This window comes from Corvus brachyrhynchos, unplaced genomic scaffold (genome assembly GCF_000691975.1).
Source record: "Corvus brachyrhynchos isolate BGI_N302 unplaced genomic scaffold, ASM69197v1 scaffold227, whole genome shotgun sequence".
NCBI classification, from domain to species: Eukaryota; Metazoa; Chordata; class Aves; order Passeriformes; family Corvidae; genus Corvus; species Corvus brachyrhynchos.
Genome location: NW_008239290.1, coordinates 344,213 through 364,952, shown reverse-complemented (window position 1 = coordinate 364,952; position 20,740 = coordinate 344,213). Strand labels below are relative to the sequence as shown.

General features: G+C 37.4%; 1 protein-coding gene across 2 annotated transcripts in view; it reads right to left on the bottom strand.

Annotated features, from left to right (window-relative positions):
* Nucleotides 1–20,740, bottom strand: part of ZFHX4 (zinc finger homeobox 4) — a 149,608-nt gene that overhangs the window by 14,269 nt on the left and 114,599 nt on the right. For both annotated transcript variants that reach the window (XM_017740474.1, XM_017740473.1), the window contains 4 exons: nucleotides 9,743–9,859; nucleotides 3,277–3,410; nucleotides 2,920–3,120; nucleotides 456–573 (listed from right to left, as the gene is read on the bottom strand). In XM_017740474.1, coding sequence (XP_017595963.1) covers nucleotides 456–573; nucleotides 2,920–3,120; nucleotides 3,277–3,410; nucleotides 9,743–9,859 — 570 coding nt within the window. The remainder of the gene's footprint in view (nucleotides 1–455; nucleotides 574–2,919; nucleotides 3,121–3,276; nucleotides 3,411–9,742; nucleotides 9,860–20,740) is intronic.

The following is a 20,740-nucleotide window of genomic DNA, read 5'->3' as shown; positions in this document are numbered from 1 at the left end:
TAGAAAGAAGATGATAGTGGTTGGAGAAGAGAGGGAGAGGCATGCTGTGACAGGTAGCAAAGTTTACCAGTGCATAATACAGTGAGTGTCCAGGATCAGAAACCTACTATTAATTAAGGAAATTAAGACAAAATCACTTACCTAAAATTCCACATCAATGGTTAAAGTGTCACTGTTTTTTGGGACTGGGTCTTATTTGCTGGTTAAACGAGGAGGATCTTGCCCTCAAAGTGGCTAGGCACTGCTGTTTGATTTTACCTCCACCAAAAGCAAACAGTCTGGCATACATGTGCATTCTACTAGCTCATCCAAATTCAGACCCTTTGCTACATTTATCTTTTTACGTCTGTGGCTATAAGCAAGCCAGAAAAAGATTCCCTTTACTAAGTAACAAGTAGTTTATTGCTAAATTGCCCATACCTAGCTTTGACATGTCTGGGCTTTTTCTTGCATACCTGGATATTTCCCAGATCCCTCAGCTGTAATGGTTGCAGGTGTGTCACGTTCAGATTTCTCTGAAGCAGCTGCTGGCAATAGCATACTATTGGGCATCATGACATCTGGTACAGGAACCTTTGAAAACCAAGAATATGGTATTATTACAGAAAAAGTCCCACTATTTAGTACTACACAACAGTATAAAATTATAATTCAAAAGATCCACCATATCTGGATGACTTTCAGTACTAAATCAGGATCCTGATTCAGTCCTTGATAATGGTTTCTGAAAAATCACAATCCAGAGCATAATGTGTCCCTTGGTGGAGAATCAACTCAAAATAAGCCACAATAAGGGGATGCTACAAAACTATATGCACTCAATATTCCATTGGTCTCAATATCACCACAAAGAAGGTTTCGGTGACTTTGCCAGGGTCATCAGATTTATCAGGGAAATTTTCCTAGGATATCCTCCAAAGACAAAGATCATGTTGAGATATGGTGACCAGTCAGTCCTTCACTGTGGGCATTCCCACTTTTCTTCACCTGTATTTTTTTTTTACACAAATGCTGGACATTCCATGAACATTGAAAGAAAATTGTGTTTATTCCAATATAGAAGTAACAACGTATTTCCATTTAAAATTAGATTTTTTCTTTTTCTTGCCTTCAGGTTCTTATGTGTCTTCTTCAGATTGCTTTACCTGTTGTGTTACACTTTCAAATTTAGACAGAAGTCTTTGAAAGATGTACTCTTAGTCTGGTAGGACTTGGTTTAGCTGAGTTGACATGAATATTTGTTCAAAATGTCATGTTTATATTTTGCTTTGATCCTTAAAACATATTCATATCAGAAATATAGGACTGTTCTATTAAGTCTCAGCAAGTTAAAGTTCAAGTTCCTGCACTGCCAGATTCTGTCTAAAGGACCTTGGGTAAATCAGTACACACTGTGCTGCAACTCCTCTAACAGAAGCATAGGACTTTCTTCATGCAGAGGTAGAAAGATTATGCACAGAAGAGATTTCTGAGTTGTAAATAAGTAATGGAAGCTACATTCCTTATCAGCTAGGAGTAGAAATAGCTTTTGTTCCTCTAACACTGGATACATAAGAATTACATATATATATACACACACAAATTGCCTCTTGGAAAAAATATTCTAAACATTTAAAAAAACCCCTGGATTTAGTATATTTGTGATTTAAACATGGCATTAACAGCACCCTCTCATAGGACTAATGACTTTGAGTTTACTTGGGAGGGAAGGACTTTTAAAAAAAATTATGTAGAGAACTGTAAATGTCCCAGAGAAGAAAAATTTGCTATAAATACTATTTATTTTGTTGTCAGAGGGTTCAACTATGGACAGAGCATATTAGTGTTAGTAACGATGACAATTTCAATTATGCAAATTATGTTTTACAGTCTTTTTCTCTGGGAAACATTGGGGCTTTTTCCCCTCTCAGAAACATTGGGACAACTCCCCAGCACCCGATGAAGAAAGATTTCAAAATTGCTTCATTATCAGCATAGAGGGAATCATGAAGAACTTGAGAAGAAAGCTAATGCTGCTCAAAATGGAGGGGGAGATTTTCCATATTTTTCCATTTTTCTAAAAGGGTCTGTGAAAGTTAAATTTCTACTGCATTTTCCTTTCAGTGGGCCAAAATTACATGGTCTGTCAGAGCTAATTAGTAGAAAACCAAGGAAAAGAAAAGAAGATCCCCAAGTGTGTATTTGCTCATCAGCTCTAAGCACAAAGAACTCTAGACTTTCAGTCAACAGCTCTCAATTCTTTCTAATATTTTTGCCACTTGGTAGGTCTATAACCACAACCATATAAATGAAGGAGTCTTTTATGGATACAGAAATAAGTACACAAGGAGTTGGATCACTGAGATTTCCAAGTACATTTCCATCTAAGAAGGCACGGCAACCAGAGTCAGTGCGTCTCAGGAGGTCTGTTTTGTAACTGAATTTGTGCTCTAATAACAAATACATACTAGGCCTGATTGTGGTTTTACTGACATTGTTTTGACTGGATATTTGAACTGCTACTTCACAGCGAATTTCATGTAATGCAATGCACAGTTGAGGTATACACAGGAATCCTTCTACATTTGGGAACGACATTCTTCAGGGAGTTCCTATTATTTTACAAATGGAAGTCACAATACTTCTGAGACCTGGATATTATTAGACCAAACTTTCAAAGTCATGCACTTAGAGACATGGACTGGCTTGACCTTTCCAAGGTTAATGTCAATGAGGAATTAGAGGCTTTTTGCATCTGTGAAATCCACCTTCAGCCCTTTTCCCAAGGGATAGCAGACACTGGATGAGCTGACAAGAGAACCTAAGAGTCCTGACCCACTCCCCTCCTCAGGCTACCTGAATACTACGTCACAACAAATACATTGCACACAGGCCCAAGTATGTTTGTGTAGCATGTGCAGCAGTATTTGAAGCACTTACTGTCATGAGCAGTTTCTCCACACAGTCAGGGGACACACTGTGCAGATGGGTCAAATGAAGCTGGAGATGCATTTTGTTGCTGAGGACATCTTGGCAGAGGGGGCAGCAGATAACAGGTTGCATTGAATGCTGTGACAGGACATGCATCTGGATACGATTTGGGTCCCTACCATTGTAGTTACAGTAAGGACATTGATAGAACTGGAAAAAAATCAAGTTAAGATGCAGGCTATTAGTCAATGTGCTTTTTATAACTTGCTGATATAGCTATTTTAACAGCATATCATCTCTGTTTCATTCTTGTGTTATTTGAAAAAGAGTTCTAGAATGCAATTAAATTGTTACATTTCCTTTTACCTGCTCATGACAAAATTTATTGTCCTCTGGAGGCTTTGATTTTTTAGCTGCACCATCCTCTTCTTTTGCCAGAAGAAGCTGTTGTGCCCCTACCACAGTGTTCACTTTTGGTTCCTTCTCTGGTGTGACTATTCCTGTTTTGAAAACATAATTTTTAAAGAACATATTTTAAACTTTAAAATATCCTGGTTTAAAAGAGGCTCTGACTTCAAAGGTCTGTATTGTCTTTGAGGGTCTTTTTTTGTTTGCTTGCTTGTTTTTTAAACTCTGAGGAAAAATAAAGTTGAATAAAACAACTCTGGTATGCACAAAGGTGAAAATACACTTTTATCCTTGATACTCTATAAATACATTTCAAAATGGACTCTTCTCTACTGTTTAGATAACCCTAGGTTGCCTTTAAAGATTAATCAATAATGTTCTTTCTCTAGCAGCTCAGTATGAATTTGTGTATTACATTAAAACAAATCAGCTTTTGCTTAAAAAGCCTGTTTTCCAAAATAATTAATTTGCTGCTGTTTAATTACCCTCTCTCTTTTCTAAACTGTCTGAGCAATATAATTATTGTGCTGTTTTGATAACTCCTGCCTGGTTACTATTCTGAAGCTAAATATAGCGAGGCTTTAAAAGAAATACTGTGGAGAATAGGATTTCAGAGCTAACTTAATATTAATTATATACAAAGATCAGTCATTTGGGATTGCTTTAGATGTTTACACTGTGAATTTTTATAGTCTGGCATTTGTGATCAAAACCAGAATATAATTGTTTTCTATAGATAGTTGTACTATTAAGTATTAAATACTATATTTAATATTATGCCTGAGCTAGCTGTGTAATGTGGCCCAGTCTTGCACACATCAAAGAAAAGAGTGCAATTCTAATTTCCCAGTCCATCAGAAAATTCTTTCCAGCGTCAATTTGCCAGATAATCTCTTCTGCTAGGCTGGATATTACAAGAGCATTGGGTAGGCATGTCACATACATCTCACGACAAACACAAAACCTCATTTACCAACCATTCCAATCTCATCATAGTGCGGCATCATCTGACCTTTTTTCTGCTGTTTATTATGAGTATTTCTAATTTTAACTTTCAATTTTCACCATCTTCCAGTCAATTTGCAACTAAATTATTTCCAGGGTGAGGACACTATCACTGGACACTGGGTGCAAATACATCTTGAAATGCAATGAAGCTAAACCATTGATTGCTATCAGACCCAACGTAAATATATAGTCCAGGGGTAATCTGATTGTATGCTGTGCATGAAGATTTATCTTGATTTTTTTCAATCCACATAAGGTTCATATAAATGAACAAATTGCACCTCATTGCACAATAACCTAGGATTAATTTAAAAATAAGGTCATGGACATTTTGGCAACAAAGTAAACATGAACAAAGAAAACACAAAATCAAGAACTTTTTATTATTGTTATTATTTTCATATAGACTTTGTGCAGTGATCTTATAAAGACAACATTAAAGAGAAGCAAAATAAGAGAACAGTTTTCAAGGTAAATATCAAATCCTCCTGGTAAAATAATAATCAATTGAAAACGGAATCATACAGGGACATTTTCTGAAGGGCACTTTTTTAAAAAAACCCCATAAAACATATTTTATGACTTACACATTAATGGTGCTTTCCCCACACACTGATTTTCATACCTAAGTTGTTAATTATTTCTTTGTGGTGTAATTTAGGCCAGTGATTTTTGCATGTTCTAGCTCAAATTAAAGCTTATTCATGGTGTATTTCCCTATTCAATATTACCAATTCATCATCATTGATTTATCACCTGAACAAGTCCCTTTCTGGAGCCCCCTGAATTTTTGCACTCTCAGGAACAGATCCTGGAGGCCTCTTTTAGACTGCTCAGTCACTGCTGGGCCAACAAACCAAAGGACTCCCTATGCTTAAAGGTAAAATCTAAGTGATGAAATCACATAAGGCACCATTTTATTACTCACTTTGCTTTATGACTATTAATAGAGTACTCCCTGGCCTATCTATATTTACATATTATTCAAGTATTTCAACTGTGAGAATTATGGGAAGTAAAACAGTGACATACGATATTAAGAGAGAAAGGTTATTTCTTGGGTTTTAGAAAGGCAGATTCAAATTATTAACCTCTTTTCATTTCCAACTGTCAAAAACTTCTCTACTGTTTCTTACCTTATTAATATGTCACTTTTAAAATATCCTTTTTAAAGACAAATGGACCAGAATCTCAGCTGATGTAAACGGACACTGCTATACTGGAAGCTGAATTTAAAACACAAAATGAAAAAATTCCACCTTCTCTTCCCCTCATCACACTAGATTGTTCTCAACTGGTTGTTACAAAAATTATGAACCAAATTCTCCTTCAAAATTTTGTGGAAATGCATCTAACTGTGTTTTGGCAGTGATATTTAACTGCTAGTGAAATTTATCTTGAAGTGCACTCTGTGTGCGCCTGGGCACACACAAGGTTAATATTACACATCATCTTCCACCACAGGATGGAATAACTTAATTACTTCAAAGGGCCTATAATACTCATGAAACACATAGTTCTTGTTTCTATAAAAACAAGGGGGGTTTTTTGGTTAAATTTCTTTTGTGGTTAATATAATAAAACCATAGAGTTATAAAACACTGTGCTGGGGTCAATAAATGCATAACAAAGCACAGCTTTTTACAATGTTTACTACGATATTTATATAAACTGTCAAAGTTTACAGAGGCTTTGTTGTTTTTGTTGTCATTTGGCTCTGGATTCATTCAACCCCAAACACTGTTACTTCTTATATGACTGAAGTTGCATCTGGCCAATAGTAATGTAACTGAGTCTGGAACTTCTGGTGAGCTTTAAAGAATAGAAAAAGGGTGGCTGATTTTGCCCTCTGGCACTGGGGAGTCACTTGCCCCTGCGCATGGTGAAGATCAGAGTCCCCGAGCCACAGTGAACATGCCAAAAGCAGCGTTCAGCTTTTTATGCAATGATCCAGCTACTACAGCTCAGTCCCTTGTCTCGCTATACCAATGCTCTGCTTTCCACGTTGAATTTGCTGTTTTAGGGAGCTTTTGTAGAAAAGCTGTAAACACCTCTGGTCTTATAGAAAGGGTATCAAAGGAGAAGGGAGAGAGAAAATGTTACAGTCTTGAGCATGCTGTGTGGCACTCTTTTCATAGCTAGATGTTCCACTGCCATGCCATTCTTACCAGGCAGTTGTAGGAAAAGACTAAATCCAGTGGTTATTCATGTTTTAAATACTCACTTTTTATTCTTGAGACACATTATTTGTAGGTTTGTCGCTTTTTTGCAATTGTGAAACACAACTGCAATTCTTTTTATAATATAAAATACGCAGCTTATTTTAGATGAATAATGTAATTTCAATACATTTAGCTCAAAAAATAAGTTTAATTATAAATAAGTGCCATGGAATAGACTAGTCAATGATTGCCTGTCAGTAGCAGAATTTATTATTTAACTTGTGTAGGATTACTAATATAAAAATGACACAATTCACTGCAATTCAGATGTCATCACCTTCATAATATATTTTGAAGCCCCAAAAGAAAAATAAAATGTTTGTGCTTATTGACTAATAAGAGGGAGAAAGTTAATACAGTACATCTACTAGTGAGAAAAAAATCCAGGAAAAGCCATGATAAAACCACTATTTTCTTATTTAAGTATCTTTGTATTTGATAAAGATTGCATAATTTAAGACTTCTGACACATCAGATGATGTTATTCAGACTCAAAATAATTCTAAAATTATAATTACTGGTAGAGTATTCTTTCTAATTAGAGTAGAATGAAAGGATAATTTTCATTGCAATAATGAAGGTTAATTTCCATCCTTCCTCATGTTTACTACCTTATTAAAAAGTGCTCCCCTTAGCCATGGCAGAGACATATTACATTTTCAATGCAAATGTATTAATCTGGATAAATTCCATATTAATTCTTGCACTGCATAGAGCTGTAATTTGGGTTATAATTAATCTAAAGTGGCACTAGATTTAAATGACAATATAAATGAAGCATTAGTAGGCTTTTCTATTCTGAATGAATATTCAACAAATATAACTTGCATATTGCCAAGTCTCATTTTGAAAGCTCTACTCCTTGAGATAAGGTAAGCAACGCAGCACAACAGCTTACACAAACACACTGTTACTAAATACATGTTAATCCTTTCTTGTCTAATAGATTCTGTGCTAAAGAAGGGTCACACCACTTTCCTGTCTAACTTGTTAGTATTGTGATTAATTTATTGGTTTTCCTGAGATTTCTTTGGCAAGACTTGCAACATTCAACTCAGGAGAAAGCCCAAATTAACATTCAATTACACATAAGCAGTTATGCAGTCATTAGAAATACTTGTCAGATGAGTGGAAATTAAGATGATGGTTGGAATGTTACATATGCAGAATTAATTTAGATTAGAAAAATAAAAGTTTCTAAAATATTCAGGATTTTACAGTACAAATTATTTTCTGCAAAGCACAAAGGCAATCATGTATTTCAGCCCTTGTTTTTATATGAATCTTACTGCAAAGTTATTTGTGTAATTGCTGGCACGGGAATGCAGAACAATTATGCTGTTTTTTTGTAGTGCACCCAGTAGGCATCTGGATATAGGTTTGTCCTAATTAAACTTGGCCCTTATGAGTGGCTAATCCTGGTGGAATTTTGAGAATTCCCCTTCAGTATTTTTTTTCTAGATTCCATTTTTTTCTTTTTTTTTTTTTTTCTGGATCTTTAATAACATATTCTTTCCAAAAAAACTATAAATGGACCAACTTAAGAAAAAGAGAGGGCTTATAAATTCCCTGAAGTGGTTCACACTGTCCCCTAGGCAAAGTGTATGGTAGGAAATGCAGGCTGCAAGTGGCTGTCACCCCTTTAATAACATATTCTTTCCAAAAAAACTATAAATGGACCAACTTAAGAAAAAGAGAGGGCTTATAAATTCCCTGAAGTGGTTCACACTGTCCCCTAGGCAAAGTGTATGGTAGGAAATGCAGGCTGCAAGTGGCTGTCACCCCTCTCCTAGGGAGTGTCCAGGCCAGTCCCTGAGGAGACCACAAACTAGGACCTGTGTCAGCCTGGGAGCATGGCTTTACTGCACTGCAGACAATTTTGACCAAGTCAGAGAGCCAGCCAAGGGGAATAGATATTTTAAACCACAACACAGCTTCTTGCTCAACATCATCCTTGCATCATCAGCCTTCCCTCAGTCTCTTGATCTCAAAAAATAAAGCGACTGAAGAGCAGTTGAGGTTGTAAACTGTGATGGGTACTGACCTTAGCCCATCAACAAGCAAACTTAAAGGAAGCTTTAATCTTTAAGTCAGTCTTCTGAATTGAATTCTGAAATAGAAAGGGCCATCTATAATTTTATTGGAAATAAATTCAAAAATGTTTAATATGTAAAGAGCAAATTGCAGTACGGGCAAATTTGGGTGTAAAGAAACTCAGATGTAAAATGGTATTTTCTCTACAAGTATACGTCTTTATGGATAATACAACCTCCTTTGTATGCTGCTGTCATCAGCATACAAGGAAAAGATATATGACTACCTGAAACTAATAGGCTTCAACCTGTTTCAGCACTTCTTCTGCTTCAGTGAATCCAACATAATGTAACTAGGTATAGCGTGCGGCAAAAGTAGCCAATGTAATATTCATTGTGACCATAGATTTCCATCTCATACATAAAAAGCATGGGTGAAGTCACATATTTGCCAAATCAAACACAGAAAAAGCCTTGGGTATCTACACCAGATGCTGGCCCTGGGTTTGTTTGTGCACAAGTAAATGTCATGACATAGAGGTTTTGTTTTCAAAGACAGTAGCTTTCATTACTGGGCTTTGTCTATTCCAGGAGATCAAAATTACCCAACCCATAATCCGTTTTCAATGATATTTCCTCTTTCTTAGGCTGAATCATCTGTAAACTTTTTCACTGGATTTTGTGTATTTTTTTGCAAATGCCTCAAATAAATGCCCAGGAAGAGGCCAGATTCTTGGGAGTAACTAATCTGTGAGCAAGAGCAAAAAATAATAACAAAAAACCCCACATTCTCTGGGTTAAAAGGGGGGCAAAACCTGATTGAAGAAAAAATTCAAGTGGTACCTAATCCTATGCTTATGAAAAATTAATATGCCATCAGAGGAATCACAAGTACAGCTAAGATTAATGAAAGGCGCTTAAAAAATTACAAGCACACAAACTGATTTGATTAAAAAATAATCTCACTGGTCGTCCTGTAATATTCTTCAACTTATCCGCATCTATCCTGTCAGATGGTTATGATTAAAAATAGGTCAATGGGAGGCTACTGATAGAAATCACATGCAAAATGTACATGCAATGAATAGTAGTGGGACAGTTTAAAATGAAAGGGCATTTCATAAGTTAAAAAAGGGGGAAAACAAAATTCTAGCATCTTACCAGAGTCTTTATTAGATTTTTTGCCTTCACTATTGTCTCTCTCACTTGAGTCTTTATCATCAGCCACAGCCACTGATGTACTTTTAGCAGACCCCTCTGTGTCTTCAGCTTGTTCTTCTGTGGACAAACACAGAAAAGATCTCAGGAAAGGAACTCAGCGACCAGTTAACAGCAGTTAAAAAATATGTCCTGTAATAAGAACAGCACTAACGGAGGGTGGCAAAACAGGGGGAAGAAGGGTTGGGGGGAAGAAAAGGGGAAGAACAGTGCTTTAAAGAGGCTGGACATTAATTCTAAATAATTTGCAATATTTCAAAACCTGACTGTGTCTTTACAAGAGTACCTGTTTTCCCCCAGTGTGACAGATTTAAAGTCTGTCATTTCATATTCTTTGGCTAGAAATGATTTGTGTTAAAATACATGCACATGCATGCACACACACGCATATACACACACCCCCCACAGGCTGGAACAAAAGCAAGCACATGTAAAAATGCATCTTGGAGCCAAAAAAAAAAAAAAGGGAGAACTCAAATATAAATCCTATTAGTGCAGCAGTATCCCGCTAATTGCAGTAAGTAAGTATTAGGTATTAGGTACTGTATTAAATATAAACCTCTGGCTTTGCGGGAGAAGTTTCAAATTTTGTCTCCAGGGGGAGCCATTCAGGATAAATGATGCAACTTGGTATACGGCTTCTGAGGAAGCAGCATTACCCACACCTCACTTACGTGTTCACACCAGCTAGATTACATGGAAATCTTCACAGTAACTCAAGCCCATTTAATTATTCGGTAAATCTTAGCTATGCTGCTACTGGTGGATTAATCTGTTTATGCAGTTAGCTTCTATGCTGGGGCTGTGTAGCACTAATCCGTGAAAGGCCCACTGTTCCTTTTCATCCTGTGATCATTTGTCTCTCACTGTGCTGATGTCACATTTTAATGAATTTTTAGCAATCTGAGTAATGCCAGATAACCAGACTTGCAACTCCCTACAGCACAGCATGCTGTTTTCATTGCAGCACACACACACACACACAAAAATAAGAATCATATTTCCCTGTTCAGGTAGGAATTATATAAATTAGGAGGTGAAGGTAAAATGGGATTCAAAGCACCAGGCTGCTCAATTTCATAAAATCTTTAATGACCATATAAATTAACCCTGGAAAGGCAAAAGGTCACAGACACACATTTGCATACACTCTTCTATTCACTTTTGATAAGCAGAGCTTTTATGCAGGGAACATGATACAATTAACCCTTCAGGAACCATACAAAATGCAGCTACCGACATTTTAAGTGTCAAGCATTAACTGAAAATTACACACTGCATAAAATTTTCATTGTAAATGCTATAGTGATTGAAAGGGGAAATAGTGGCCCTCTTCGCACCCCATGTTTTATTAATAACATTCTGACAGCCGAATGAAATATCCTCTGTCATATGTAGCAGCTGAGCACAAAAAAATTGCTGCCTATTGCCTTACTGCCAGCCATACACTGAAACCCTATGCCTAGGCAAACAGCCCTCAGATCGATGTGGCAAACCTATCTGATTCTCAACTCTCTGCAAAACCTTTTGTAAATCGGAAGAGAAAAACACAGCTGCAATTTTGGAAACCGACCTTCCCCCATATCCCCTCAAAAAAATCCTGACCGCAGATCAATGTGTTTTGCATTGACATGGAAATACAATAGGTTAGGACTAAGCATGTGTGTCCACTTTTTGGAACAATGCAGGGAGAAAGATGGCCCCTTCTTTTAAAAATAATTGCATATTAAAAAAAAAATTTCCATGCGAATGGAAAGCCCCCTCATGCTGTGTGAGCGCTCTCCTCCCTGCAGTCCCCCGCCTCCTCCCACGCTGATAGCTAATCAAACATGGTAGGTATCCCTGCTGCAGCTGGAAGAGGGGCTGTGTTTGTCAGGGTGGCGGGGAGCACGGCGCGGGATGCTGCGCGCCTGTGATCATGCCTGGCTCGGGCTGTGTTGATGCTGAGCGCGCACACATGAGGCTCGTATCCAGTGTCAGGCCCCGTGGCCTCACGGAGCCGATGGCAATCCCTTTTCGACTCATCCTTGGGAACAGACGCATTGCTTCTTTTACTAGATTTACTGGCCCAATCCCCCTGGGCTGGAAAATGAAGTGTCAAAGTGCTACTGAGTGTCCTTATCTTGAGGGGACATAAAATTGTAAGGGCTATCGTGGCACACATTAATAAAACATTGTGTGTGTGTCAGGCAAAGAGAAAGAAAATTATGAAGGTACTAAAAGAAAAGCTACAGTATCATCTGGGTCTCATCAGACAATTTTTGCAGGGTGCTCTCCTGTTTTTCTGGTATGTGTTTTAAGTGTGAGAGAAATTCCCAGACATGTTCTCCTATACATCATCGTGGTGTCTGACCTCAGCCTGACCCTGGCAACAGTTTGAGAAATCTGAATGTGAACAAAGACTCTGTGTCAGCAGCAGGGAGAGATTGCGGGATAGACTTTCCCCATCAACTTAATCGCAAACAGCAGTTCTGAGGCCATAACTTTACAGGGCTGCACCAAGCCACAAACACATAACCTTTAGAGGTGAAACTGCCCCTCACTCCCCACCCCCCCTTCTGTGATTTTTCTCAGTCTTGTGGTGCTCCCTTTGATGTAGCAAGGCAATTAGCTGTAATGTTCAAGTACTGCAGACCTGTTTTATGGTTTGGAAGGTGAGAGCTGTTTATTACAGGTAGGCTCCTGGGGGCCATAAAGGCTTTGCAAATTTTTAATCATGCAAAAAACTAATCAAAATGTAACTTATACACACCATAAAAATTAATATCATTATTATGCATGGTATAAATTGCCTTCCTTGGCTTTCAATGGCACTCCCTTCTAGAAAATACATTTGGCATTCATTTCAGAAATATGTATGGCATTCACTTCAGAAGTAAATTTCATAGACAGAAATGATAATACAACTTCTATTTTCCTTCAAAATTACGGAAAGGTTGTCTGAGACTCGCACTGTCACCACATATATTAAAAGGACAAGATGGAAATACAACAGCTCTAACTTAAAAGCAGTTAGCAAATTACAAAAAAAATCCTGAAGACCGTTTGTCAGAACAGATATTGAGGATATGTAACTAAGTGTGATGTCAAAGACATTACATACCTATGCCAGAATGCAACAAATATCTTTTTTTGGTAACATTTTTGTTCTTACTACATATGCCAACCAACAAGAATACCATGCAAAAACAAAAACTGGATGGCCCCTGCTTAAAGACAAATTATGAATTATTATGTATCACCAAAACACAGTAGGATTGTGCTACAGATTCCAAAGTAAGTCCGAATACTCTGTTTTAAATTTACAAGTATCCTGCCCATACACATTTACAAATGTTAGTTTGAAAATGAATAGAACACCCGATTCAAATGCACTTTAATGGCTTTAATAACACTTACTATTGCAATATGATATTTTATTCACACCTGGTTTTATTTTGTCCAAATGTTGAAAATTTCTTTTGATGTTGGATGTCTTGAATTTAGCCATTATCAACCTTTTGCCTCACAACTGACTTAGAATTAAACACAAAAATGAGGTTAGCAACATTCTGCATTAAAACTGTGAAATAAAGAAAAATGAAAAATTTATGTCTCAGAGGTAACATTAATCAGTTGATACTGTATATTCCATATTTTATGTCATATATTTTAGTATTTTAATCTACACAGAGGTCTAATTCTGTACTGATTTTATGAAGTAAGACCCTTGTGATTTTCCTCAGTCCAATGAAGTCAAGACACGTGAAGATTTCAATTGCAAAACCCAGGCCTCAGACAAAGCTGAATAGCAGGTATCAGCAACGAAATTAGATAAATATTCATAAATACATTAGAAAAGCCTGACTTATGGAGGTGTGATGTAAGGAACAGATACATACACCATAAACAAAGGAGGGTATAGAGAAAAATACAATTTAAAAAAATTAAGTAGTTATTAGTGAAACAAGACATGGACAAGTTGAAACAATCTTCTCACCTTTAATTCAAAGGCACTGTGATAATCACAGGGGCAATCACCTTTCCCTGTGTTTTATCAGAGAAGTTTCCCTACTGATGAGCAGCACTGAGAATCTGTTTTCTAGTCTGTTTAAAAAAACATATTATTTTCAAGGGTTGATTTTGGTTCGTTTGGGGTTTTTTACATCACCGATATCTCAATTAACAGCCAGTAGTTCCTGTTTTGGTCCTGGATTACTTTGTTGTTGTTGTTGTTGGTATCCCTTTTGCCCTCTCCAAATTGCAAGTAATTTCCTAAATAAGGATGATCTACTGGTTGTGGGTGAGTAATTGTGGTTATGAGAGAGAAAACAAGATTAAGCAAGTGTTTGTGGCTGAGGGCCGGATGGATGGGGAACCAATAAATCAATTGACTAAAGTAGCAAGCAAATAAATATGAAATGAGAGAAAGATTTTTAAAAAATAATTATGTTTTTTTACTGAATATGTTCAATAAATAGCTGAATCTAAGGTACCCGGAAGTGTTCATAACAGGTGTATCCCAGGTTCAACCAGCAGAGTGAATTGCTTATTAACTGTCCCATGAGAAGGGAACCACCAGTAAAGGATAACAGTAGGGTGGGGATTGGAGGGATGGAAAGACAACAGATAATGTGGGGAAAGGAGAAACAAAGGAAAAGGAAAACAAAAACTATGCAAAAGAAGTAAAAGTTAAATAAAAGCTGGGCTTGTGGGTTGACTTCTGTATTATCCTAGTTATACTACTTTGTTGATGAACTTTCCCCTACTTCTGCATTGTCATTTATTCACCCAAATACTCCAGAAAGTATTTGTTCTATATTCTGGCTGGCCTTGCAGTGCATGACTGAGGAATAGGATGCCTCACTCATTCAGGATCTTGACTGCATCCTCTAGTGGTCATATTTCATCTTCAAACAGGATTTCTAATTTCTCCTTTAGGGACTCGGGGTGAATAACGGCACCAACCTGTTAATAACTGTTTCTAATCGCTGTGTTATATTCAAAAGTAGAACTCTTAGAAGGCTGAACTTCCCACAACCAAGCCTATAATTAAGTGACGATGATGATCATATTGACCAGAAAGTGCTAACTGGCAGTTACTACCAAATGGTATAATTTTGTTTTGTGGTGCATCATTTGAATTTTTATGGCAGTCTAATGCTTCTCATTGAAATGTATCACCGGGCCAGAGGAGGCCGACTGCAAAGCTGGCTGGACAGTGTGCCATGGTGGCTCCTTCCCAAAGAGTGTCACAAATCACATCCATTTTATCCACCCATTTCCACCCAGCAGCCTGTATTCCCCACTTGCCACACTCAGCCTCACCCCCCTGGCTGCTGGAAAGTGGCAGCTCTTATCTACCCTACTTGGTTTTGCTTCTTAGCTTCTGAAGGCAGAAAACATCCATTGTCACCAGCTAATCTGCCCAGCACTTTATTATTTCCTGATCTATTTTTTTCTACTTTTTTTTTTTTTTTTTTTTTTTTTTAAACTGCAGTCTACTTCCAGCTGCTGGAAAAGGAATGTTCTCCCCAGAAGTTTGGAGGGGTGGGGTGTCCTTTCCAGTCCGGCTGCTGTGCAAGCTTTCCCTCCCTCTCATTGCTGGCTGAGATTGCTTTCTAGTCTCCCTCCCGTAGTCTCAGAGCAAATCAGGAAAAGAAGCATGTTTTACTCTGATAATGGCGCAAATGTGGAAAAGAATTGTTGGTAAACTTATGCTGAGCCATACTGATTTATAAGAAAATAGGAAAAATTGTGGTTTGTATTTTTGTTTTTTTATTTCTACATTAATATTTTATCAAGTATTTTGCAAGAAGCAAAAGAAGCATATGCTGACAAAACCATTAACAGAGAATGTCAGCTATTCAGAATGAAACTCAGAAATGCTTTCCAGATGTGATTGGAGATGTACAGTTAATCATTTATTATGCAGAAAGGGATACTTTTCTTACTTGGCCATCTCTAGAAAGGCATTGAAGCGTGAAACTATATTGAGAATAGTCTAACTTTTCCAACTGATCGTTACTTTTCTTTTGGCTGCCATTATGGTTCATAGAAAATGCTGTTTCCCCCATCAGCATAAAGCATGAAGAGCACTACCATTGTCTGACTTGAAGACTAATACATTTCCATCAAGGTTATGTAGAAAAGAAAATTAAACCTCACTGTTAATTCTTATTCAACGTGCTGGATATACCCTGCCTAATTTCAGGCATTGCTCTAAGTTCATTCTCCATGGAGAGAGAGACACAAGGGCACAACTCTGACTTTTCATAGATGAATTGTTAATTCCTCCCTGATTGCAGAGGGATTTTAAAATGAAGTTTAGTGTTTGGAATGCAGACTTTTCACCTGGGCAGTGCTGTTAAACACTGGAAGTTAGCTGGGTGAACCTACGCCTGACCTAAAGCTCAGAAAGTCAAGGAGGGTTTCCTCATGACCTTCACCAGTGTCCTTCCTGGATGTTCATTTCAAGCCAGTGGCGGGAAAAAAAGCAAAATACTGCATCTTCACAGTATAATTCACTTTACTTTTTCTGTTTTGCTGTTCAATCTGTGTGTTCAATGTCCCTTCACATACAAACACTTCTACTGTCCCTAATTTCTTGCATTTTTTCCTACGAGCTGAGTTTCCATTATAACATGCAAGTGGTGAGACTGATTCTCCCATTCTGTTTTCAGAAAAATCCTTCAGAGTTTATTTACAAAGAAACTATGATGTTAATTAAGAATTCATTTAAAATGTCATTTAAATGATGTATTTTATTAGTGACTCAGTTTGGGGGTTTCTCTCTGATATACACTGTAAAATCCCTTTTATTTACCTTCCAGACTTTCTCTGAATTACTCACCTCTTTTTGGCTCGCTAACAGTACATCTCTGAAATTATCTGTAAAGAATTCTGTTAGTGCATATATTTCTTCTTTGTCTTTTGAGAATACTAGAGGTAAAAGAATTTATTTTCTTTGCCATCTCCTGATCATTTTGGAATGACTATCCTCTGGTGGTCTAGCAGACCTAATGACTCCTGCAGGCTTTCTATTTCTGAGATACTTCAACAATTCCTGTTTAGCTTTTCTAGGTACCTTCACATATTTTCTCCTCATAGCCAATCTCTATGTTCAGTTTTATTAACATCACTTTGGCTTTATTTCCACTTCTAAGGTTACTTTTTCTGACCTGAATAAATTCTTGTACTATGTCTTGTAATGTAGCTAACTACAGCCCTCCAGTTTAAATATTCCTCTTTCTTGATGCTGTCACAGGCAGAAGTAGGTGATCTATTTATACTGAGTAACATTTTTCCTGAACAAAAAACACCTTCTGAATTTTTAAAAAAATAATCTTTTAATCAAATAGCAGAATTATTTGTTGGGGGATTGAGGTGAGGGAGGTGTTGGTTTGTTTGTTTTCTACAATTACCTGACAAGTAGTCTATAGCATGTATAGCAATCTATGGATTATTTTACAAACCTACTTGTTACAAATATTACTTAAAGCTTGGCTTCTTTAACATATGCATGAACATATGAAGTGGTCCTTAGGGTTTTCTTTTTCAGAAAGACAACACAGGTGTTATTTTAGCTTTTCCTCCAACCCAGATTACAATGTTGGAGTGATTTGTAAGAATCTTCACCAAGACATCCACTGCAAATTACTCCAAAAATTCTTCTGTAAAAACTGGATTTCCTGGCTCAGCTGGAGCTGTACTATTCAAAATATAGTATACTGACACATGGTCAAACTCCTCTAACAGGAGGAAAACATAAAAGTCTGCTCATCAAAACCAGTAAAAGTAGTAAAAACCAGCAGTGCCTTCCTGCCTTCTTGCTGCCTTTCAGCCCTTCTGTTACTGTCTTTACTTGCCTTCTGAAGACACAATATGGAAAATTCAGACAACAAACTTTTGTGTAATTACTCGAGTATTATGAAGTTTTGAGGAATGTTCCTGACTGGTATTATAGTATTTTAGTGTGCTTGGGATGCATAGCCATAACATCACACATCTCTATCCCCTTTCCACAGTAGCAGGATCCTTTCAATTTCAGTACTGTGCTTCAATACCTCAACCTGGTCTTTTCTTGCTGCATTGTTTGGAATCAGGAATTACACTATACTATTGATTAATATGAGTGCACTGCCAAGTTTGTTAGAGACACTTTGATGGCATACTTTGAAGACGAGAAGTATCAGTTGGTTCTCAGCACAAAGATGTGTGACTCACAAATACTGAAATAGAGGAGATGGCAGACAGATTTTCTGAATTCAAAAATGCTGGCTATATCTAGGGGTTCTCCCAGGGCCAAGTCAAGCATTTCAGGTCACACAGTCTTTCTGTAAAGCTACCTGTATCACAGCAACAGAAGGGCATGAGTTGGCTTGATTTGTATCCATTTTGCTTCTTACTAAAGCAGTGTGACATAATAATTTCCTCCATCTTTCATTTCCTCTTTCCTTCAGTTAAGTTTTTCAATTCTCATTGTTCAGTGTACTGCACTGCTCTTACTTTTCCTAAATGTTCGTCTAATTTGAATGCTCTTTCTCCCATACACAGCAGATGCCCCACAGCCTCTAAATTAATTTTCATTGTCAGCAATATAATTTTACCTCTGTGGAAGCTTAAAGACTTGCTTATAGAATCCTCACTCACAACTGCCCAATGAACACAAATCTACAGTGCCAATCTAGCTGAAGTCCTGAAATGCCTTGTGAGGTGGCTCTGTTGATACCACCGAAAATACCTCAGAGAAAACTTCTGAACAAGACTTGAACTTAACATTTGTTTTTAATGTCTTTAGACAAGTAGATAGGAGGACCCATTTGCAAGTGTAATCCAGACTTCCCACCATACATATGCCTTTTCATTTGCTTATAGCTTCAAAACTTTTAAGTGCTTGAGCTGAAATCAGCTGTGCTGAAGCCCCTGCTGCAGGTTGGATAGCATTTGCCTTTTTTTTTTTTTTTAAATTTCAGCCAAAGTGATTAATCTACTTCTAAGAATAGGATTAGGAAAAATATATGTTTATATGTATGTGTACATTTTTAAAATCTTTAATGTTCCAGTGATTTTAATCTAGAACCCAAAATCTGGCAGACAGGATGACATCTGGATGTGGTACATTGGATTAAGCTGCCCAAATTCAGCCAAGCAATACAGCTTTTAAAAATTCTACTTACCCATGCTCAGAAAAGCTCCTTGCACTGAAGAGCTGACATTCTGCTAGGAATCTGTAATCACTGAAGACAGTCACACCCCCCACAGTGCTGAGAGCTCACCAAAGTGCACAGGCAGTCACATCCCACAGAGCTTCCACAAACCCCTTCACCCAGCTCCTGTGTGTACTAACCAAAGCACATTCCCTCCTCAAAGGGAGACTACAACTTAAATAGATCTTCTAAAATACAAATTCTCCTGGCAGCTTCCCTGCACAACTAAACTGCAACCACATTATCCTTACTATGATGATAACCAAGGGAAACCAATCTTTCCCTTTTTTTTTTTTTTGGCTGTGTATCATTGTTCTGGGAGCTGGCAGCTTATAGGAAAGCAGGAGCAGCATGTCCCCCCCTCCACCCCCCCCGTGCTCATAGGTTGGCAGGAGCAAAAGAGGTATGGAAGGGAGATTTTTGGGTCAGAGAAAGAACTGGAAAAAAGCAAGCAGAATTGGTCTGAGGAAAAGAACATGAAAATCCAGAAGATGGAGAAGGGAGGAGAAAATTAGGATCAAATGAAAAATAGAAGGCAGGAAACTCTAATCAGCCACACACCAAAGTCCAGAACCAAACTGGACTTCAGGAAATAGAGCTGGCTGGGACCAAAAGTACAAAAATGCACAGAGAAAACAATAGGTGAAAACAACGATTACTAGGCAATGAGATTGGAAACTTAATTTAGAAAAATATGGTGTCCCCCAAGGCCCAGTATTAAATCCCTGATTTTTTGCCATTATTATAATTCTTCTTCTTGCTTATTGCACTACCCTTTGCCAGTGTTTATCCACAGAGCAGACAAAAACATTCTGCTACTCTCAGCTGGCTTGCTAGCTCTAGCAAGGGGGCTTGTGTAGCAAATTCAAACCCACTGCTGTTTCATGAACCTTTCAGTATAGTACTACATGGTCAATTTTTTTTCCTAGTTTAAGGCTTAATAGCTATAGGACTAGAGATGCAAATCATCCCGTCCCCCCTATGTTTTTTGAGCTATTAATAATATCACAAAAGTAAAATACTTTATTATCTTTAAAAATAAAATACTCTTCCCTTCTGACACAATATTTAATATCTTGATCAAGCTCTACCTTACGCAAAACCTCTTGCCTTATTCACTGCACAAAGCTATTGATACGTATCTAGTGAAAAGCTATTCAGGACTTTATTCCTTACTGTTTAGCATGAAGCCACATGTTCTACTTGCTACATCTCCTCAACCTATTCTGAAAGTCAAATTATTCATTTCATTATTGACTTCTTATTGCTGCACAAACATTAATGAATTTATCTTCATTATCTCCTAAGAGATGAGGAGGAAATTCTGCAATTTCAGAAAGGGAAGTTATACAGAAATTGAGGTTAAAAAAAAAATCTAACTTGGAGAACCCAGTTTGATACAGATGGGACCCAATTTTTTCAAAGTACATAGCACTATATAGCACTTAATATGCTCAAAGCACAGCACTGATTGCTTTCATTTGCAGCTCTGTGTGTTCAGCACTTATTTAACACTATCGTAGAGCCTCCAATCAAGCACTTAGAAAATGAAGGCCACACAGTTAGTGAACTCCTATGAAAAGGCTGGGTAAGGTGACCTGCTTAGGAAAAAAAAAAACCAACTCTCCAGCAGAAACAGATATGGAAACAAGTTCTTCATTGTCTTAAATATACCACATTATTTCTCTTCACACTGTATGCATGAGGATTTTCCTGCACAAAGTAGGCTGAAGTTCACAGGGGTGGTGTGAAT